Below are 23,891 nucleotides of genomic sequence, written 5' to 3'. Positions count from 1 at the left end.
AATGCTAACTCTAGATTTAACATTTACTTAATGTGTTTTTCTTTGAGTTTTCCAGATCATGTATGAAATAACATTATTTTTATTTTTATTTTTTAAATATATTTTATTGATTATACCATTACAGTTGTCCTATTCCCCCCCTTCATTCCCTTCCACCCTGCACACCCCCTCCCCCACCATTCCCCGCTTTAGTTTATGACCATGTGTCTCAAGTTCTTTAGATTCTATATTTCCCCTACTATTCTTGCCCTCCCCCTATCTATTTTCTACCTACTGTCTATGCTATTTTCTGTACTTTCCCCCCTTCTCCTCCTCCCACTCCCCTGTTGCTAACCCTCCATGCATTCTTCATTTCTATGGTTCTGCTCCTGATCCAGCTGTCCTCTTGGTTTGCTTTTGTTTTAGGTGTGATTGTTAATAACTGTGAGTTTGCTGTCCTTTCACTGTTCATATTTTTCATCTTCTTTTTCTTATATAAGTCCCTTTAACATTTCATGTAATAATGGCTTGGTTATGATGAACTCCTTGAATTCGATCTTATCTGAGAAGCACTTGATCTACCCTGCCATTCTAAATGAAAGCTTTACTGGATAGAGCAATCTTGGCTGTAGGTCTTTGGATTTCATGACTTGGAATACTTCTTTCCAGCCCCTTCTTGCCTGTAAAGTCTCTTTTGAGAAATCAGCTGACAGTCTGATGGGAACTCCTTTGTAGGTGACTGTCCCCTTATCTCTTGCTGCTTCTAGGATTCTCTCCTTCATTTTAATGTTGGCTAATGTAATGATGATGTGCCTTGGTGTGTTCTTTCTTGGGTCCAACTTCTTTGGGACTCTCTGAGCTTCCTGGATTTCCTGGAAGTCTATTTCCTTTGCCAGACTGGGGAAGTTCTCTTTTATTATTTCTTCAAATAAGTTCTCCACTTGTGGCTGTTTCTTTTCCCCTTCTGCTACCCCTATAATTCAAATGTTGGAATGTTTAAAGATGGGGGGTTCCTAAGCCTCTCCTTATTCTTTTGAATTCTTGTTTCTTCATTCTTTTCTCGTCGGATGTTTTGTTCTTCCTTCGGGTCCACTCCCTTGATTTGAGTCCCAGTTTCCTTTCCATCACAATTGGTTTCCTGTGCATTTCCCTTCATTTCAATTAGTTTAGCCTTCATATGTTCCTCTAATTTGTGACTATAATCGACCAGTTCTGTGAGCATCCTGATCACCAGTATTTTGAACTGTGCATCTGAGAGGTTCGCTATTTCCTGGTCGCTTAGAGTTATGGGCTCTGGGGCTTTGAGTTCTTCTCGAGCCATGTTTTGGACTGTTCGCTCCTGTTACGCATGAGGAGTAGAGCCCTAGGTGTTCACCAGGGCGGGGCAACTCAGGTCGCTGGGTTGTGACGCTGCACGTGGGGGTGGGGTCAAAGGAGAGCAATGGCGATCCCCTCTGCTGCCTCCCGCCACCAGGCCACGCGGTCCGTCTCACTGCTCACTCCTCTGCTGGTTTATCTGCGCGCGAATGTGTGACCACGGTCAGCCTGCCCTACATCCTCACTGGGTCCGTGATGCTACCCCAGCTTCCTTCGCATCTGGGTCGGGGGATCTTTCCTGCCTGACCCTGCTGCACTGCTGGCTCTGTCCCTCTTACCGGTCCTGGTTGAATGGTTTGTTGTTTTTGGACTTCTGTATAGTTCAATTTTCTGTTCTTTGGCTGCATCTTTGTTTACTAAACCTTTGTTGTATTCAGACTTGGTTGTGGGAGAAGACACAGTGTTTCCACCTATGCCTTCATCTTGGTGGAAATAACATTAGTTTTAGATAATGTTAAACTCTTGAGAGGCCTGGAAGAAGTTGTGGCTTGTAACCTTAGACAAATTATCCAACCCTATGGGCCTCAGTTCCTTTTAAGATGAGAAAATTAGTAGTATATGTTCACAATGAGACTTAAAATGAGATAAACTATTTAGAACATTTGATACAGTGACTAATGCCTTATTTTAGGTGATTTAGCCTAATCAGGTTTTTGTGTAGTTTTTGCTTGTAAAGATAAAACATGCTAAAAGAGAAAAATAACAAGAAATGATGAAAATAGCATGTAATCTCCCCATCTGTAGACAACCAAGAGGAAAACTTTATATGGACAAAATTGAGTTTTTGGTTTATAACATACTTTTGTTTCTGTTTTGAATGTGCATACATACGACTACACTGGCATTTGTTGTAAAAAAATGGTGCTTTTGGAGACTAGGTCATATGTCTTATAAAGTCTTCCCCCCCAATAGATCTTAGGAAAAACATATTGTGTTTAATGAAAGGCATTTTAAAACCAGTGAATTCAGTAACTTACTTATGCTTTTCGTAGCTTTATCTTTGAGTACTTAATGGCTTTAGAATGCATAAGTTCTTTTTAAGATTCTTTCAGGATGATGGGAAAAAAGATACATAGATGAATTTATTTTAAGTGAAATCTGTCATGTCTTTTGAAAGTTCAAGGGTCTCAACGTTGTGACTATAGGCATGATATGACATTATGTTAATATATATCCATGTAAAGTGCTACATTCCTTGAGTGCCTTCTGTGTGTCAGGCACCTTGAAAAGGGCTGGGGACATAAAAGCACACGCTGCCATCGTCCTTAAGTAAACTACCATCCAGGGGGAGGGATGGACCTTGGGTCTAAATCCAGTATGACCATTGCTGTGAAAGGGATTTAGACAGCCTGATAGGGGAATACAGGGCAGTTTGGACCAGCTGGGGGTGGGAGGGTAGTCAGCAACGGGTTTCTGGCTGAAGTGACACGTGCATGGAGGTTTAAAGGAATGATGGATTGAGCAGGCAATGATGGGGTAAAAGGATGACATGTGATGGAAGCCCGGGAGAGACCCAGGGACATTTGGAGACCCACAGTAGTGCAGTATGGAGTCCTGCAGTGGTGATGGAGTTGGACGGGAGGAATGAAAATAGTTCTGGGACAGTAACAGGAGGTAGATGGACCACAAAAGTCTTTCTGTGTCCTATTAAGGCACCTAGACACCATGCTTAACATTCTAATAGGTCTTTGAAGATTACTGAGATAGAGGGGCAAGATCTCTGATCACATGTTTGACAGATGTAGTCAAATGACTGCTCGTGCTTTGGAGGTGGGTAGAGATGAATAGTACAGGGCAGGGAGTCATTCGGCGGGTTGTTGATTAGGCTGGGTGAGTAATGACGGCTGATGAAGGTTTGAATTCAGCCTGTTGAAATGAGTAGCCATCTGGATGTTTGGATCTAGAGCTTGGGAGGATGCTAGGGATAGAGTTATGACTAAAGTTGTCCACATTGTAGCCATATTGTAACTATCACAGCACACATGAAGTCACTAAGGAAAAGGCGTAAAATGTAAATTTAAAGAGGGACTATGAAATAACACTGGGAGAAAATACCAGTAGTTATCACAGAGATGGAGAAAGGTGAGCCGTTAAGAGAGAATGAGAAGGAGAAGTCAAAAAGGCCCGGGGAAGATGAAGAAAGTGTTTGAATGATAGAGTCCTGGGGACAATAATGTTTTGAGCAAGGGGAAGTGGTAAACAGTGTCAGATGCCACAGAGGTGCCAGAAGAAGGATACAAGTATTTTTGCTTTAATAATAAAGAGACAGTTGAGAAGAATTTCAGCTGGAGTTAAGATACCTTGATACTACATTCCAGGGTTATTTTAGTCTGGATTTTTTGGTTTCAAGTGAAAAGTCTACTCAAACTAGGTTTCAGGTAAAGGAGGGATTGGTTGACTAGGACCTATAGTGGTTTGGAAGCTACAAATTGTAGGAATTTTAGAAATGCAGGTAGCCCCCAGAATCCAGTACAATGAGCTTGACTTAAATATATCGTGATAGTCTCTTGCCATTTCCCTTTGTTTCTTTCTGCCTGTTGGTTGCCTTTTTTTCCACTAAAGACATGCTTCCTAGACCTGAAGGAGAACGATAAGCATTGCAGTCTTCTACCTCTGAAGTGGAATTGTTTCTTTAGTCAATTGTGAATATGGAAGTCTCGGCGAATGGTTGGAATCACCCATCTCAGACTAGGTGTTCTGCCTGGGCCAGTCTCTGGTACCTTGGGTGCAGGGTCATAAAATAACACGGTGGTGCCCAAGATATTTATGAAATTAGAGGGTATGGCAGGTCCCAGTATGGGAAGGGAAACTTTCTAGGCAATCTCATAGGTGTCCACCACAAGTAGTTGTAAAATAAAATGGGAAATGAGGAAGCATAGAAAGTGAGTTCTCTTTCAAGAACCTGGACTATGAAAGTGTGTGTTTTGCTGGTGACTAAACAGACAATTTGATATTAGTATGGTTATTTTATAACTAAACCATTGATGGAGGTTTAGTAATGAGAATTGAAAATGTACTTGAAAATAACATACATGCTAATCTTAATGTTTATGGGAACATTTTTTTTTATGCAGTCATATACTTGTGGACCTAGAAATTTGTGTGAACAGAGGAAGTTTGGGTATAGTAACAGATTTCAAAATAATTTTATTTGTGGTCACTTGATTGTCAGATATATGTTCTCCGGGGATAGTCTTTGTGTTTGAGATGATTGTATCTGGAGAAAGAAACCAGAGGGGATTAGCTTTTGCAAAAGATCTTTGAGGTCTTCAAAAGATACTTACTTTTATATGTAAGAAAAGTAGATTCCAGAGAAATGGAATGAAGGAATCCCTTACAGATACATCAGGAGAAGGACAATATCCTTGTTGGGTTTAGAGCATGAAGAATTCTTTCCTAGAACTCCTTCCATAGACGTCCCTGAGCACAACACTCAACTCTGAAACCTGTTGCCGAAAAAGGAAGTGTGAGAACCTGATTAATGTAGAACAAGGAGGATCTGCCCCCAAGAACTGTGTACCTGAACAAGACTAGGGCTGAGCAGCAAGGAAGAGGAGAGGAGGGCTGGTGAGCAGGAACCCCAGTGTCAGTACATAACAAAGCTAAAGAGTGAATGTTTTACTCTGTTGACAGTGGGACACAATGTAAATCAGGGAATAAGTGCAATCGGATTTGTGTTTCAGAAGTAACGGTCTTCACAAAGTATCTATGGTAAAACATGAGTTAACAACAGGTCATTCTTACACTTGCCTAAAACCATGTAATAAGTTAGCTGCAGACTTGAACTGAATTTAAGGTCTCCAGTATTTTCCCTTAGTACCTACATTCCATTCTCTTGTTATATATTTACATGCTGCTGGTGGTTATGTATTTGTCTTTTTCCCTGAAGTTAAGGTTGATATTGTTGAACTGAATATGATACAGGAAGTGGATATGTTAAAGTTAGGAATGTGACCATCCTTATAATTACATTTAATTTGCTTATTATTTCCATCAAGTTGCTTATCATTTTTGCTGATTGGGGTATTTGGGTGTGTAATACATACATAAGTTGCACATACGGACTGTGGTAAATTATAAAAGAGACTCAGAAGAAGCATGATGTGGTTGGTGCCTAGGGCACCTGGAGAAAGCTATAAGGTAAGGTGGTAGGGAAGAACATGATAGTGTAAAATGGGACAGACAGGTCTGTTTCAATGAAGGGGAAATAACAGCATGAAAAAGAAAGGCAGACAAACCCAGGAATACCAAGGTGCCTTGTATAAATAGAGCACAGTCTTGGGTAGAGAGGTCGGAAATAAAGCCATGAATGGATCGCGGAGGGCAGGCCCCAGAGGAGGAAGCTCACACCTGCTGGTGCCCAGCATGTACAGCATCCCCTGCCGAGGCAGAGTGTGGGTTGTACTCCATTCTTAAGAGGGACTGAGGTTCAGGACAACTAACTGCCTTGCCTGAGGACTCACTACTAATTGTTTAGTCTACATTTCAAGCCCAGAAATTGCCCTATTTTGCCAAGCGTCCTTCCCCTGTATAACTTCATCACGTTTTAAGTGTTAGCATTTCACTTGTATGCTCAGGCCTCTGAGCAGGAATGAAGATGAAGCAAGATGGTGGCGTTATGGAGGCTGAATGGCCACCACCCTGAGTCTGCATCAGTCTCCTGGAACATCTCACACGCAGACGCTGGAGTCACGAAGTGACAGTATTGTCAGAACTGTATTTGCCGCATGTTCCAGAGAAAGGAAAATAAAATTGTACCCCCAGTGTTCTTCCTCTGTAACTGTCTTCTCCTTTTCAGTAGTAGTACCTTGGTTGCACTTGGCATTGCTACACTTTACTGTGTGTAGTGTGCTCCCACATACAACGTGCACACATGTTTTTGGCCCAAACTTTCAAGAAAAAAAATCTTTCAATTGTTTAATTCAATTATATTGTTATTTATATTTAGAAACAAAACCGATGATCATATTCCAGGGTATTATTTTACATATGGATATCATTATTGCTTTCTAGAGTTATACTTTTAATGTATAAGCATAAATAAAAGAATTAAAAGCATACTTATGGAATTAGTACTGCCCATGGATAATGCACATCCTTCTTTTCCCCTCAAAAACTTTGGCAAAAAAAATGCAATTATACATGGCAGTATATGGTACTCCCCTTTAGTGCGTACCTTCTAGCTCTCTTAAGTAACACTTATTCAGATAAGACTAACTCTGGACTTACTGACCAAAAAGTTCCTCAGTCTATAACACTTGTGAGACATAGATATTCTGTTATAATTGCCATGATGAACTCTGATGGAAAAAGATGTACAATTTACCAATAGTGAACTTTCTGTCTTTTTACAACGATCATCTCTAGAGTGGTATGTAAACAAGGAAAATGTAGACTGCCTGTTCTTTCTACTTTAGAAGCATGTCTGGAACTGTTTGAACTAACTAAAAGGAAAATAAGAGTGCTATGGCAGATTATGGCATACCTTTTCCTTTTCCTTAAAAAAAAAAAAACCAAGGAAATGGAAAACATACCATTTCTAGACGCCCCTGACACTGAAATGGTATCCATAATGTATTTATATATGCCGCACTTTCCTCCATGCCTCAGCCATCTTTCGTACATATGTGTTGGATATTTGCCATGTGAGCTGAAGTGTTAGCACATACAGAAAATCTTATTTAGAACTGGTGTGAATCATTACGGTAAAGGTAAAGTCAGTTCTTTTGATTATACATACCTTGCTGATCTGATAGAAATTGTTTTCCTTTTTTATCATCTTGTGTCAATCTTTCAACAAATGTCAGCCTTCTCCTACAGCAACTAAAAATAGAAATTATGTACAAGAACAATATAATTTTCATGATCTTAAAAATGACATAAGAAATATTATCAGTATTGGTTTTACTGTATCTTCTAATTTGAAATGGAGTAAAATGCTGCTGTGGTTAAATCAGCTCTTTTGCTGTTTGTTAAAAAAGTTTCAAGAATATATATTTCAAAATGTTTTTATTTTAATTCAAAACAAATGCAACATAACTCAGCATACTTGAAACACATTTTCTGAATTTATTTTAAGTCTCTTTACTCCAGAGAGTTCTCTGTGTGTGCAAGGGTTAGGCCTGGCTGGTTATTTCACCATCCATCTCCCTCCTGGATTGATTGCACTGAACAGCCCCGAATGAGGTACAGATGGTCCCACTTTGTCGAAGTTTGTAGGACCTCTGGGTTGGAACTCCATTTGATCACAGTAAAGCTAACCATCTCAGAAATTTGGCTTATGTCAACATCTTAAAGATCTACATATATTCCAGTTAGAATGTATATGTGTGTTCCTATTAGAAGTTGTGGAGGTAGGCTACGCATTGGCCCAGTTGTCATTGTTCCCAACTTACAGATGACATTTCGAGAATTTAAAATCATTTGTCTACTGTTGATGCTGCTGCTGCTGCTGCTGCTGCTGATTTTCTGGATAGGAATTAGGTTTAAAAGATGGACCAAGATATGTACTCCAAATATTTTCAAATCAAAATTACGATATATCAAAAATCTTTCTAAAACTAGGCAGTTTATATATTTCTTTATAAGGATGATTTAAAGTTTGGAAAGGAAAGCCATTGTCATCTTTGGTGTATTCCTTTTGTATTTATTTCTTCTACTTTAATGTAATAAAGAAAATAGGTTTAAGGTGTGTTTTCAAGTTTAGGTGTTGCTCAAGAACTGTGTCAAGGTAAGCAAGGTGGGGGCTGCGTCCCCCAAGGCTCAGCTTTTAGCTGTTGAGGTGAACAAATCTGTCCAGAGTAAATTTCCCCCCCTTTAGGCTCTTTCTCTCTGTTTTGGTCTTTCCTCTCTTTCATTATCCCCACTTCCCCACCCCCCTCCCTCTCTTCCTTTCTCTGTCTGTGCAACTGCGTGCTTCAGTCTGTGTATCTGGACTGGCTTCTCTAACAGTTCAGTGTGAGTGTCAGCAGAATGAAAACCAGATGGACCAGCAGTTCCCACTGTTATCTCCCAGCCGACTCTGGCAAGCCTCCCCTTCTCCCTCCTTCCTTGGCATGACAGAAATATTTGCCTTTATTTAGGGTGACTTGTATTAGCTGCTGTACCTCTTCCCTCAGTTGCAACGTAAGTGGAAAGCTGTTTAGTCCCTTGTTGCTGAGGTTGGTTGAGGTGAGTAACTGCAATGAATTTAACTATTGAAGAAGTGGTTTTAAACTTGTATTTTTCTAAAATAATTGATTTACTGACACTGCCTTTTGAATGATCTGAAATAGTGATATGAAGACAGTTTTTCACAGTAATTGATAAAGGTGGAAATGCTCTCCATCTGTCTTTGCCATCATCTCACTCAGGACACTTACTCACCACAGGGTCATTCATTGTTATTTGGCCAGCAGTTAGAGATGAACAAATAGAGACCCTGATATTGTTAACTTGCTCATCTTGCAAAATGCTCTTATAAGAATGATGACAATTTTCATTCTTTTATTACATCTTCCTTGATACGGCATCAACATTATTTCACCTGTGCTCTGTTGCAACCCAAGTCTTACGAAAGTGATTGAGTAAAGGTCGTTTTGAAATGTCATCGTAGTAATTTAGGCTTTTCATTTTCTTTTTATAATTGACTTTTAAGTTATTTTGAATAATAAGCTTTGTACCCATATGGTTATAATATTTTAAAAGACCCAATCCTTATCAATAACCTGTGGTACTTTTCAAGAAGTCTGGAAATATCTGTGTCTAAGGCTGCAGGAGTTGCCTCAAACCTGTTTGTGGGGTGTGTGCACATTCGTACATAATTTTTTTTGGAAATTGGATATAAAGAAACAAAAACTTCTTTTTTTTTTTACCGGAGATTCAGTAGGGAGAAGTATACTTAGAAAAATAGCCCTGAGTAGAAATGTTCATTATTGAATACTCAGAAAATTTCTCATCTATGAGGTACTCATGAAAAAGTATAAGGAGGGTCTTTAGTTCTTTTAAGTTCTTAATTTAGGATTTCTCTATTCTTACTCTGCCTGAGATTACTAATTGAAACATTGGTCTCATGTTTTTAAAGTGGTAGGTCTCAAACTCACAAACTCTAAGTAAACAAGAGTTTAACTTCATTGTGTGACATATGACATTTATGTAGTGGTGATTTTTCAAAGACAGGGTAGAAAAAAGTGAAGTGAGATGTGTGTCCTGGAGACATAACCTGCTTCATCTAAAAGGCCAGAAAACTAAGTATGGAAAAGGGATGACAGGTGTTACAAAAGTCGCCAAACGCTGGCCCCTACCAGGGCCACACCAGCATCTTCAGATTTGTGTTATTTCTAAGCCGTCTGAGTGGGTCATTACCATTGAACTTCCTCATCTATTTTTGTGCCTCTCGCTAATGTTGGCTGCTGCTTTGAGGGAAGTTGTATGGTTGCCTAGAACACTACGAAGGTGGCATTTGCCTGAGTTACAAATGAAGTCCTGCCATCTGTGCTACACCTTCTTAAGTGGTGTTTGGATAATAAAGTCCTGACTTAAACTTTAGGGGATAAGCCTGTTTTATTGATAGAAGATGTTGGATTTCTTCTGTTTACTTGCTTGTAAAAAAGATGAACCCCACTTAAAACACTGAGGTGCTTAAGAAAGTAACATGCTCCTGGTGGCATCCTCCAGATCGGACTGAGAAGCACTCCACGATGCCAGACTCACCTGTGGATGTGAAGACTCCATCTAGGCTGACTCCTCCCACGATGCCACCACCCCCAACAACTCAAGGAGCCCCTCGAACCAGTTCATTTACACCGACAACATGTGAGTAGGCATTTCTGCATTTCCCATTTAATTTTGAGGTTTAAATTAAAATTTTAATGCAAATAAAAATGAAGAGAAAAGAAGGTCCAGCATCAATGAAGTATGCAGAGATGAAGCAAAAAATGATAATAATTTGTTTGCCCCTGAGTAGGTGTTGAGTACAGATGTGTTATATCTTAGGCATAATTTGTAAGACTGCCAATATTTGCCTGCCTTTTTGCGATTGCTTCAGAAATGTAGTTTACTATGATCTCAGTGAATGAAGAACACATTTGATCTGCAACTTGAGATGTTACCACTATAACTTTTAATGCAACCTAATGTGGTGCTCCTTACTTTAGTTTGTTCATTTTGACTTGGAACATGTTAATAATTATTTCCAGGTTGTATCTGATCTCCTAATTCTATTATTTACAAATCATGTTGCAATCTTTATTTTTAGCTTAAAATGTTAAAAAAAATCTAACTGTTGCATACAAAAAAAAGACTTTATGCAACAGTTGTGTGCAGAAAACTTTCTGAAATAAGGAGCATCTTTCTCTTCTTAAAACTGTCCTTTCCATCTTGGTTCAAGCCTTGTGTTCCAAATCAATGGAGTGTGTTGCTTTCTGTGTCATCTCAAGAAAAGACAGAATATTCTAACAGAATTGCAGCCTCCCTTTCCTTCCTGTGTATTGTAGTAGGGATAGTATGTAGCTTTGATTCCATCAGTCTCGAAGTTCTGGTTAACGTTGTCATCAAGGATTTGCGACATGAATAAGTGCTGTCTGTTGGAGATAATAGTATTTATAGACCACGTGCTGTTAAATCTATATGAATAAAAAATAACAGGCAACAAATAGATTCATGGGATTAAAAGGGACTGACAGAGTACACACCCCGGGCTGTTTATGCAGTGTTGCATTGCCATTTAAAAGACCTTTCCAAAAGTGTAAGGAGCAGCAGGCTGCAACGGTGCCAAGTTGTAATCCTGTCGTCTTATTTTTGTTTTGTTGTTAACCAAAGCCATAGTGATGGGCCTGTGTCTCCTGTGAGAAGTCTTAGTGAGCTGTGATTTCTTGACAAGGTTGCTCAGATACTCATGTAGGAGACGAGACCTTTTTTTCTTTTTAACTATCCTGAAACTTTAAGAATAATGGAACAGTTAAAACATCAATTCCAACAATTGTTGGTGATAGCTTATTAAAATCATATTCAAAAATGCAATCTTTGGTAAAGATCAATTTGTCCAATTAATTGATTTAGCATTGTAAAATTGCCATTTTCTTTAGTGAGAAATGTGCAAATTTTTCTAGCTCACTGGTTATATAGATTATCATCTTGATTTTCAAATAAGTATTATCAGAAATGAATTTACCAAATTTCCACCAACTGTTATTATTGGGGTAGATATTGTACCCTTCAAATTTCTTGGAATAACTCCTTGATAATTACCGTATATATTTTGGCTTCTTACATAAGATTTGCATTTTCCCTAAAGAAGTAGTTAATAAATATGAGGAGGAGAAAATAGCCTTCTAATTGGGTGGTAGAAGGTTAGAACTTGAAAGTCCAATTTTTATAAACACAGCTGTCAGTTGTGTGTACAAAACATGATTAAAAATGTTCAGTGATAAATTTAGTCTCCACCAAATGTACACTTTCTCTAGGGGAGCAGTTTAGAAAGGAGGAGTCCTGTTATATTGATGTAAGCTGGTGACAACAGGCTGACATCCAAGCGATGTTTGTTCTGTGTTGGAAACATTTCAGGTGGTTGGCATATGTGCACATGGGAGGCAGGGCTGTCTCTGTGTCGCAGCCGACTCCATTTATAATCAGCTTCTGTGCAGAACACCCTCATGCAGCGTGAGGAGTAGACTCATTTAATTATAGAATACCGGAGCCTGTGGTGATCCTGTGAAGCCAAAGCACATTTCAAAAAAGGTCCAGCAGTTTTATTTTAACTTTAAACATATTTTTATTCTTTTTATTTACAGCACAGGGAATATAGTGGATAATATTTTAATAACTATACATGGTGTCAGGTGGGTAGATTTATTGGGCTGACCACTTTGTGAGATAATGTCTAATGACTGGGTTATATACCTGAAACTAATATTATATCCAACAATTTTTAAATGACAAAATCCACAAGATTTAAAGGGAAGGAAGTTTGGTTGTCATTTCCTCGTGCATTTCTCTATAAGTTTTTCTTTCTGATTTTGTGCCCTTGACAGTAACTAATGGCACAAGCCATTCACCCACAGCCTTGAATGGTGCCCCCTCGCCGCCCAATGGCTTTAGCAATGGGCCCTCCTCTTCTTCCTCTTCTTCTCTGGCTAATCAACAGCTGCCCCCAGCCTGTGGCGCCAGGCAACTCAGTAAGCTGAAACGGTTCCTAACTACCCTGCAGCAGTTTGGCAATGACATTTCACCAGAGATAGGAGAAAGAGTTCGCACCCTCGTACTAGGACTGGTGGTAAGCAAATGGACATCAGCCCAATTCTCTGGGTGGGGGGGAGAGAGAGAGAGAGAGAGACAGTGTGTGTGTGTGTGTGTGTGTGTTTGGGGGTGGGGGAAAGATTCAAAATTGGGGGGAAAGATTCAATAGATTCAAAAAGATTCAATATTCAAAATATTCAAAATATCGTCTTCATCACTGATACTTTGTTCTAATCGTGTCTACTGCTGGAGACGATATGCAATTCTGATAATTCTGTAACAGGGCTTTTTGATTCTGCATTGTCTGTTGACCCCCACCATGGCCTCTTTTACCATTTGACTAATAAAGATAGGGTTATCCAAAGTTACTGTTATTTTGGCAGTAAATGTATATGTAGGTATAAAATTCAATAAGTATATAATCCTGGCATGTCCAGTGCCTTTCCACCATGACAACATTTTTGTTACATTAATGATTCACTTAATCTAATGGGGCGCTCATTTTAACTTAGTTGCTTTAGGAGACTTTTATTATTAGCCTAGATGAACATAAATTTATAACAAATAACATATTCTTTTATGTGTTTTGATTTTTACGGCTAATAACATTTAAAAATTGTTTGTTGTGGTAAAATATATGCAACGTCAAATGTACCGTTTTCACCATTTCCAAGGGAAGAGCTCACTGTTGGGCAACCATCACTCCAGACCTTTGTCATCTCCCCAACCTGAGCCTCCGTAACCAGAAAACTACCACACCTTCATTTCATCTCCTCTCAGCCACTGGGACCGTTAATTGGCTTTTAAAGAAAAAAGTTCTTTGTTTTAGGTAGAATTACTTAAATTATTAGTTTGAGAACAGAACATTATTCTCAGTTGACTTGGGCACATTATAGTATATTCTATATGGCACTAGACTTGAGAACATAATATCATTTTTTAGGGTCCTGAATCACTTTTGCATTTACTAGGACTTCAAATATAAATGGAGGATTCTCATTTAGGAGGGAGATTTTCCCATAGCAAACTGAGTCCTGCAGAAGCTGTGAGTCACATATTCAGTCCTTTTATTATCATCCAGGCTTTGTACCATCCAGGCCTTATACTGGAACTGAGATTCAGATAAGTGTCTTTTTTCTAGAAATAGATAATTTATGTTTGTGATGTGGATTTATCAGGGCAAAGACATTCCAGTTCTGATTTGTCAAAGAAGTTCCAGAATGAAAAACCTGGGTGAGAGCCTAGTGCTGTAGGCATGCTTCCCATCAGTGTGGCACATGGACAGAGGTTTTGCAATTCAGTTTTCAGATGCCGTCTCCCTCTCCTCTGCACTCTAAGAACACAAGCTTTCGCATTTGCCACAACCCATCAGCTTCACCTTGTACTCCTCCAGGACAGGAAGGTGATTTTGACAGAAGGATGTCAGCATGCTGCAGTTACTTTCGTCAAGTCACTTCTCTTTGTTCCCTTTTATTTATTTCTTGAATTTTGCATAATAGGCTTTTCAACATCGAAATAAGTTAGACCAAGGAGCCACAGAATAAATCCAGAACAGTCACTGTGTTAAGCAAATGGTGAATATGTTGTTACTAGTAAGAATTTTTTTGGACAACTGCTTTATAAATTTGATTATGTCTTTAACAGTGGTTTCCATAACTTTAAATATAGAAAAATTTGATAGCTTTAAGATTTTTCCACATCTTTAGTGGCATACTTTTTTGATGGCAGTGCTTTTTAAATATACATTTATTTACCTAAAAACCTTATGGAGATAAGTTATGGGGAAACATTAGTTACTAGTGCTTTGCAGGTATTAGGCGGGCGGTGAACATGTGTCAGATGAGTGGGTGTCTAGGCGGTAGAGTTTGCTTTGAGCAGTGACTGCAAGCTTTCACACATGCCCTTTTATTTAAATCTTGGGAGCACACTTTGAGGTACTGATTTTTATACATATTCTGTATATGAGGAAACAGAGGTTTACAGAAGTGAAATACACAAGGCGACCCAAATGGTAGTGACAGGCCCATGATTTGCACTCAGGTAGTAAATCATAATGAACCTCATGATACTGTTATTAGACAGAACTTAGGAAATATTAGTATCTGTTTTCATGTGCAAAATGCAGTCAGTGAGGCTTTACAAAATGAGTCATAGAAACAAAATGGGGGGATAGTAAAGGGCCTACTGTATGGTGATGAGGAAGAATTGACTTCAGGTTGTGGGCGTCCAATGCCATGTGCAGCTCCTGTGTCATGGAAATGCGATCTGTGGAAATGTAACCTATTTAATCTTATTAACCAATATCATCCCAATAAAATTAATTAGTTAAAAATTAAAAAAATATTTACTAACTGAAAAAATAAGAGAAACAAAATGAAAGATTGAAAAAAAAAGGCTTCCTAACCTGTATTGTCACGGATAGGAAGTTAGTGTTTATTCATAATTTGTTAAGGTATTGTGAATTTGGGGATATAAAAGTTTAGATCTTGGTACCCCATACTTTGTCATAAAAGGAAAAAGAAATGTACAAAAAAGGTGGGGAAACAATATTCTAAAGCTGTATGGTCACAAATACCCCAATTTTGTCAGGCATGAAAATAATGGAACGTTTGAAGTTGAGACCTAAGCTTGTAGTTGTGATTCTGCCTAGGGACTAAGGAAAATGAGCCAAATATAGTTAATTTACTCAGCATTTTAGTAATAGGTTGGTTGTCTGTTAAGTAGATGCTGTCATCAATATACATTAATCCCTGCAGCATACAAACCCTGAATATTTTGGGCTTGTTTATATGGGCTAGGTTAGGGGTGAATTTGAGTCATTCTGCAGTCCCTGTTGGGTTGAGCAATATATATTGCCTCAATGCTAAAGAAAATAGCTTTGATAACTGGGATTTTTTTTTACCTTCTATTAGACTCAGTGAATCAGAGAAAGCTCAAACCTTTGCCTTGGCTTTAATAGCACAACACACTCCCCAACTAAGCTGTTATCCTGAGCAAAGATACTTTGGTAGAAAGAGAAAGAAAGTAAGATGAGAGGCCAGGGGAAGCATACTCATACCAGCACTGACACGGACATGGCACGTGGGATAAACTGAGATTCTGACACTTGCCTTTGGCTCGTTACGTGATCAGTTGTGCTTTTAAGTACATCCAAGTGTGTGTGTTTTCCATAAAGGTAATATTCAAATGTTTTTCATAATTGCAGAGCCTTCTCTGACAAAACTATGCACATTATTCTCAAAATACCATATTTAATTGTTCTTCATTTTCAGCTATTATTTTTAGAGGCAGGTGATACAATAAACTACAACATGATATTTTTTGCAAAGTCAGACAGTTTTATATTGGAAATATGGCTTCCTATATGTGTGTCTGCTGGTTATTACACTGTGTTATAACAGTATTAATAATTTATTAGTCTTGGTGTTTTTACTATTTACCAAGAGACAAATGTGTTTATAATACATATTTTCTTCCACAGAACTCTACTTTGACAATTGAAGAATTTCATTCCAAACTGCAAGAAGCTACTAACTTCCCACTGCGACCTTTTGTCATCCCATTTTTGAAGGTATTGCACAGCTCACTGGTCTGGAAAGGATTTCGAACCGTGTTGTTGCTAAGTCACAACAGTGTTTCTGTTCAGGAGGGAGGGGCTCAGAAATGTAAGGGTGCTTTGACTTAGTTTAATGGATGAAACTATCTGAATATATATGGTTTTATGCTCCTTTCTGAAGAAGCCTTTTTTTAACTTTTATCTTCACCCAAGGACACTTTTTCATTGCTTTTAGAGAGAAATAGAGACAATAAGGGAAAGAGCAACATTGAAATGAGAGATGGCACTGACTGGCTGCCTCCTGTATGTGCACCAACCCAGGACCAAATCCGCAATCCAGGCATGTGCCCTGGCCAGGAATCAAACCCGCAGCCTTTCAGGTTATGGGATGATGCTCCAACCAACTGAGTCCAGGACTAAAGTAACCTTAAAATTATAATACAGCGTGTTTTGAATAGTTAAGTTGGAAGAAGAGTTGAGAAATCTCTTTGAGTAAAGTTTTTGTTTGTTCTTTGGTCATTTGAATTACATTTTGCTTGTCTTTAGAACGAGAAGGGCATTGGCTGTACTTTTTTGTTTTTCAGTGTTTTTTTCTGTCTCTTTATTTTTGCAATAACCCTTATCCCTTTGCCAGTTAAGAAATTGGGAATAAGTGACAGATCCCCAAGGTATGTCTACCTTAGTACTGTGAGAGGTGTGGGTTAGAGACAGTTTTGAATCCTCAGTTTTTCATTCTCTAGCTACCACCTCCTCAATAAAGCAACTGCGAAACATAACAAGAGTGCACAGTAGAAAAATGGAATGTTTTTATTCGACAAACCACGTGGCTAATTCACTGATGGGTGCTAAAAGAATGGATAGTTTTGATAGAAAAGCAGATTACTAGAGCTCCTTTGATTTGGGTATATATATTGCTCAGGCTTAGTAGGTTGTCAGTGAAGAATGTGGAAGAACAAACCCATTTAAAATACAATTTAAAGATTGTCACCCAAGGATATGTTTATTGATTTTAGAGCGGGAAGAAGGGAGGGAGGAAGTGGGGGAGAGAGAGGGAGAAAAGACTGCCATGTGAGAGAAAAACTTCGATTGATTCCCTCCCCTGTGTATGTGCCCCAACTGGGGATTGAACCTGCAACCTAGGTATGGGCCCTGACCAGTGATTTAACCCACAACCTTTTGGTGCAGGGGACTATACTCCCAACCAACTGAGCCACCCAGCCAGGGCAGAACAAACCTATTTGTGTACTAACAGTAAGCTTTGCAGATTGACTAATGAGGAAGATTCATTTGCCTTCACCTTTAAAGGTTATTTTCAAAATGAGCACTCCAAGAAGCCTGTGATTTCATTCTTTGGCAGGACTATGTACCTTCCCTTTTGATTCCTAGAACTCTGTATTTGGGAGACACCAGAAATATAACTGACCAGAGTCCTGTGTGAAATTCCATCTTTTTTTAAAAATCAGACACATAAGGTGCCAATAACCATCCAAAAGCCTAGAAAGGCTTGTCTGAACTGAGCCCCAGTTCAAAACTTGACGGATGGTAAGGCTTTTCTGCTGTTACTCTTACTAAGGTGAAATGAAATCATTTCGTTCTGAAAATGTTTACAAACCAGTACATTAGATCTCTTTATATGAAAATCCAGATTTTAATCATGTTCTTTTCATTCCTTTCTAATTGTGTACTTAAGGTAACAGGTATGATGTATTTCCATCCAAAATGACTTATACTACAATCATATATTCTTAAAAGCAAATTACTTCTGAACATCAGTTGAGTCTAGAATCTTTGGTTTTCTGAGAGTTGTTTTCTGTAAAGACTTCATCATGCGAATGCCATTTCCTGTGCAAATACCACTGGTTTCTTTGCTTACAAGAAAAAAAAAAAAAAGAATGGGGAAAAAAAGACTACTTTCAGGGTCAAGTTGGCAGCCAAAAAAATTTTTAAAAGCTTACAAGGACACTTCCATGTTCTTCTATCACCACTGCACACCATATGGTTACCATATCATTTAGTTGGGATCATTGGAATCAAAGATATAACTTTTTTCCCCTAATTTTAGTGCTTTTTCTCAAAGGAGACATTAATGACAAAAACCATATGGTTGTGGGAACTCGGGCCTTAATAAGTGCATTCAAACATTGCTCTAACAATATGCATTAAAGTCTTGTTTTCATTAAGCTAATGTAACCCTCAGACCCTCGATTCCATTTTGCATTTATGGAGAAACATTTACTGGAAGGATATTAGACACCATTCTAATTACCTAATCTGGCACCAGAATTAGAGCAAACAAAATTGCTTTGTATTACCATATTTTTTAAATTGGAAGAAGATGTTTATGGAATCACTAAATTAAACTGAGTACCACGTGAAAGCCTCTTGTCTTGTGCCATCCATACATTTAAATTTGAGACCGGAGGCATGCGTGTTTACTATTAATCACTCAGTCGTATGACAGAGATTGTATTAAACATGAAATTAGGAACCCCACCAAAATATAGATAAGATGAATTTAAAGAAAACTTCTTGGTGAAAGCAGTCATAGATACAACATCTTTTCTTATAAGCAACTTAATTTTTAGACATCGGTTAAAAAGTTTATTTATGGTTTAACCATATCCATTATTTAATAGTCCTCTTTGCAAAAACATATTTGATCCTGAAACTAAGAAGTTATTATCTATAACACAAAGCCAAATGAATGTGTATTTTATAACTTGTCTCCAGGATTACTATTTTATGTATCTTAAAATCAGCTTTTGTACTGAATGTATTAAGGCTGTTGTTGGATGGAAGCCAGGGAATGCTTTGCCAAAACACATCTGCACACAAGATGTCCAGCCTGTGAGTCAATTCTCCTGATTATCATTCAGGAATTTGTCTCTCTGAGCTGGCATAACTATGTTTGCCTGCTTGGTTAAATATTGCTGGCATTCCTGAGAGGAGGAATCTGATTGCTTTTGAAAGGTCTCTGTATGTTCAGATAGAGCTTGATAGAGCGTGTGCCTGTGGTCCTGACTGACTCTGTTTCATACAGCAGGGCAGTAGCCTTGGTTGTAGTGCATATGGGGGGTGGGGCTTATGATGCCCCAGGTGCCTCCTTCTGATGAGGATGCTGAAGATACTATGAAGGAGGTCACGGGATATTGTTGATTTTTACCCCCTCCTCTCTCATTATTCTGAATCTCATGCTTTCTTAATAGAGTTCTAAAGATATTTTTTTGTCTGTCTTTTTTTAAAGATTTTATTTATTTATTTTTAGAGGAGGGGAAGGGAGGGAGAGAGGGAGAGAAACATCAATGTGTGCTTGCCTCTCGAGCTGTCCCTACTGGGGACCTGCCCCACAACCCAGGCATGTGCCCTGACTGGGAATTGAACCAGTGACCTTTTGGTTCTCAGGCTGGCGCTCAATCCACTGAGCCACACCAGCCAAGGCTTTTTGTGTCCTTTATTAGTGCATTTTTGTCCTACTCTTTTTTATCTTTGGAATTTTTTGAAAGAATCAGGAGTACAGAGGTCTGCAGTATATTGTTTTGGACAATGTAAAATTTTTTAAATCATTTTTTAAATTGTTATTTTATTACACTTTTCTGAATTTTTGTCCTCCTCCATCTACCCCCCACGTGCCCCCCTCCCACAGTCAGTTCCCACACTGTCGTCCATGTCCGTGGGTCACTGATACATGTTCTTTGTCTAGTCCCTTCCCCATCTTTCCACCACTGTCTCCCTCCCCACTCCCCTCTGGTCACTCTCAGTCTGTTCCTTGTGTCCATGCCTGTGGTTCTGTTTTGTTCCTTACTTTATTTTGTTTATTAGATTCCTCTTGTAAGTGAGATCATAGGGCATTTGTCCCTCACCACCTGGCTCATTTCACTTAGCATAATACCCTCCAGTTCCATCCATACTGTCCCAAAAGGTAGGGGTTCCTTCTTTCTGCTGCATAGTATCCCACTGTGTAAGCATACCACCGTTTTTTGGTCCACCCATTTACTGATGGGCTCTTAGGCTATTTCCAGCATTTGGCTATTGTAAATAGCACTGCTCTGAACATTTAAAATCTTATACTTCAGAATGATTCTTAAAACTTCTTAAATGTTCACATGGAGTTGCTCTTTTTAAATTTTGTCTATGGCACATATATCTGAGATCTACCTTCACTAGGAAAAAAGACAGTTTAAAAAATACTTCAAAATATATTTATTGCCCACATGATCCTCTAGACCAGGAGTGTCAAACTCATTTTCACCGGGGGCCACATCAGCCTGGCAGTTGCCTTCAAAGGGCTGAATGTAACATTAGGACTGTATAAATGTAAGTAACCCTTAACAGTTAAGCGGGAGCTTGGTGCTGCCACCAGATAGAAACAAGGTGAAGGGCTGGATTTGGCCCTCGGGCCTTGTGTTTGCCACCTGTGCTGTAGAGAAACTGCAAAGTGTTTATTTTTAGCAATGTTCTGGGGTAGGAAGTTATTTTCATTGCTACAGTGTGTGGTATGTGTTTATCTTTAGCAAATACCCTAGTATTTTATTTATACCTTGTGCAGAAATATGGCATTATTTCTGGAGAAATTATTATGAGAAATTTCTCATAATAATAAAATCTCATAAAGATAAATTATTATTTCTCATAATAATTTGACATTATTATGAGATGGTTCCTCAGTTCATATCTTGGAAAATGGACTTGGGTTTCAAGTCCAGCCTTCGTGCCTGTCCCTGGTCCTCTAAGGGGCCCAGCTGGAACCTCCTTTATTCAGAAATGCTTTTCTTCTTGACGGGTTCATTAGTGTACACAGCACCCGGTTTCTACAAACAAGCCCTTGTGTTGCAGAGATTTATGTCACTGACCTTTCCTTGAATTTGGAGAGTTGAGTGTCACTGGGGATGAGTGCCATTCACTCTGCCACACTATGCACTCTGTTCTCCTCCCCTCCAAACGAATAAAAAATAAAAGAGAATGAGAGAAGAAAAACACAAAAAGCAACATTCACCTGGATTGATAATTTCGGAGTAAGTTTGCTTATTAGAGTAAAATTCCATTTTCATTTTAATGCTTTACTATGTGTGAAATCGACTCCTTCCCTATGATTACATTTGAGATTGCCAGAATTACGGATCACCAAGCATGTTCTGAGAGTATTTTTCAAAGGTCTTGGTGAGGAGTGAGAGCGATGGGCACACAGGATTCCTGCTATTAAAATGCGTGTATTTTTTAGAATAAGGATGACAGCAGATTACTTCTGTACACCTCTTGTGTGTGCTGCTTTGTACATGAATTCCACCTGGGATATCCGGCCATACTGAGGGCATTACTGAAATGTATGGATCTGATTATTACTGAAAGTGATGTCTACGTTCATCTCTCTCTTTTTTTTCTTCAAGTTAGTAGTTGACCAGAGATATATCATAGGATTAGCCTGTTTTACCCGGGTAAGTTACTAGATACAAAAATGAATACGTCAGGAAGCCTATTTGGAAATTAACTGAAGTGTGTATGTATTTCATACACCCTCTGTTTTCTGTGGTGAAAAAGCAAAAGATGCTTATAGATGGAGCCGGAACTTCATATTCTGTAGAGCTTGTGATCAGTGTGTTGTAGGAGGGAGGACCATAGACATAAAGAGGTGCCAGTCCCAGTGTTCTTAGTGGCCATGGAAGCAGGAGAGGTGAGGTGGTTTATAAAGGTCAGATTCCTCACACTTGGGGCAATCCCGGTTCTGGGAGAGACAAGCCTTGCATCCCAGTGCTGTGGTGTGTGCCTGAGGACCAGCCCTGTTGCATCCATTCAGGGGCATCTTTGTTTAGTCAGGCTGCCTGCTCTGTCCGTGTTGGAAAGCGGGCTAGGTTCACCCTTGTCTTCTCGTCATGCCCCTGCAGGCGAACCTGCCCCTGCTGCAGCGCGAACTCCTGCACTGTGCCAGGCTGGCCAAACAGAACCCTGCCCAGTACCTCGCCCAGCACGAACAGCTGCTTCTGGACGCCAGCACCACCTCACCTGTTGACTCCTCAGAGCTGCTTCTCGACGTGAACGAAAACGGGAAGAGGCGAACTCCAGACAGGTGAGAGGGAGGAGGACTGTGAACTGACCATGGCCTTGCCCTTGTACCTCCAGTCTGAGGACATGTTTCATGTGACATCTACACTGCTTGATCTTCACCTCTTGCATAATAGCAGTAAGCTAACGTGTCCATCTTGGGGACCCTTCTCTGGCCTGGGATGCTACAGAACGTTGAATCTCTGGCCTGTGTCAGGCTTTTGTGCAGCTTAATCTTTGTTGCAAATAATATTAAAGTAAAAGGTAAGGATGAATGATATTCAGATGTGCCAGGTGCCTCTGAGGGTTCTTAGACACACAATCTTAAAACTGTCATTTATTGTATAATTCAACCCATATTTTACTCTTCGGTGTTAGGAAATGTGCTGTTCTAAGTTGTCTCAAAACATGATGGTTTTGAAAGCTGGCTTTTATGTATTACTCAGTAAACACAATGAAATAGCTATTTAATTTGCTTTTATGTGAACCAAGAGAAATCTTCTGGGAAGCTAAGTGAACTGAATGAAGATAAGAGTTAAATAATAAAGAAAATAAATGGCATTTTTCCTGAAAAATTTTATCTATCAGCCAATATTTATCCTATCAGAAACTCTGCTCTCTTAACGGGAATTCTGAGAAATGTAAAATAAAGTCCCTTCAACAAAGTAGTTGTTAAATAAGGCATATACATGAAAATGCTCATGCACCCTACTAAAATAATTTTCTTTACTATTTCATTCTCATATATAATAATTTTCTAGTGTAGAAATGCAAAGTCTTTTTAGAAACATTTTATATGGCAATAGTGAAATATGAAAAATCTGAAAATGAAAATGGTGTTCAAAAACTTATCTTTTGCCCTGACTGGTGTGGTTCAGTGAACTGAGTGGCTTGCGAACAAGAGGGTCACCAGTTCAATTCCCTGTCAGGGCACATGCCTGGGTTGCAGGCCAGGTCCCCAGTAGGGGGCACACAAGAGGCAACCACACATTGATGTTTCATACCCTCTCTTTCTCCCTCCCTTCATTTCTCTCTAGAAATAAATAATAAGTAAAAAATTTTAAAAAGACATATCTAAAGAAGAAAAAAAACTTGTCTGCTATGTACTTTGTTTTCTTTCCCCATTTATATATTCTCTCTGTCATCAGGCATGATTGTGGCAGCCATTGAAAGGTCGAAAGGTCAGCACTTGGCCACAATTATAGTCCAGATTGACATTAGTTTACAGTCCTTGGAGCTGCTCAGAGACATCTATGTGTAACTCACTTGGCTGCCCCTAATGTATCAGCTGCTTTGCACATCAGAAGGTTATTAAAAGCTAGCCAGGTTACATATAGTTACTATAATTTTTATGCTGCAATCTCTGAAATTTATCTTCTCTTGACATAGGGCCTCTTAATAGTTCAAAGTTGCTGAAGCAAAGGTTAAACATGAGTTTACTTCTGGCATACTGTAGGCCCACCTTCATATATGAACTAGTAATAGTGCTTCTTCGTATTTTTGCCAGTCTTATTTCCTCGGCCATATGTAAGCATTTAGTACCTTAGCCTTTAAAGGGAACTGCTTGGTCCAGGTATCTGAGAGCCACATCCACAGGATCCTGAAATCCAAGGAGCGGCCCAAGGATAGATGATTGACATGTGCATTCTGTCTGCTCCTAACCATTTGCTCTGCAGGAAATCCATACTGAGTGCAGGTATTGAGATGTTTCAGCTCCATTTTTTTTTTC

The 23,891-nt window shown here is 39.0% G+C and overlaps 1 protein-coding gene across 3 annotated transcripts in view; it reads left to right on the top strand.

Moving 5' to 3' along the window:
- RUNX1T1 (RUNX1 partner transcriptional co-repressor 1) overlaps positions 1-23,891 on the top strand; it is a 152,618-nt gene that overhangs the window by 79,856 nt on the left and 48,871 nt on the right. For all 3 annotated transcript variants that reach the window (XM_037058714.1, XM_037058713.1, XM_037058716.1), the window contains exons 2-5: positions 10,012-10,149; positions 12,366-12,607; positions 16,052-16,141; positions 22,006-22,187. In XM_037058714.1, the coding sequence (XP_036914609.1) occupies positions 10,012-10,149; positions 12,366-12,607; positions 16,052-16,141; positions 22,006-22,187 (652 nt within the window). The remainder of the gene's footprint in view (positions 1-10,011; positions 10,150-12,365; positions 12,608-16,051; positions 16,142-22,005; positions 22,188-23,891) is intronic.

Source organism: Sturnira hondurensis, unplaced genomic scaffold (assembly GCF_014824575.4).
Source record: "Sturnira hondurensis isolate 20B ecotype Veracruz unplaced genomic scaffold, ASM1482457v3 Scaffold0010128, whole genome shotgun sequence".
Classification (NCBI taxonomy): Eukaryota; Metazoa; Chordata; class Mammalia; order Chiroptera; family Phyllostomidae; genus Sturnira; species Sturnira hondurensis.
This window is presented reverse-complemented; position numbering and strand designations above follow the sequence as displayed.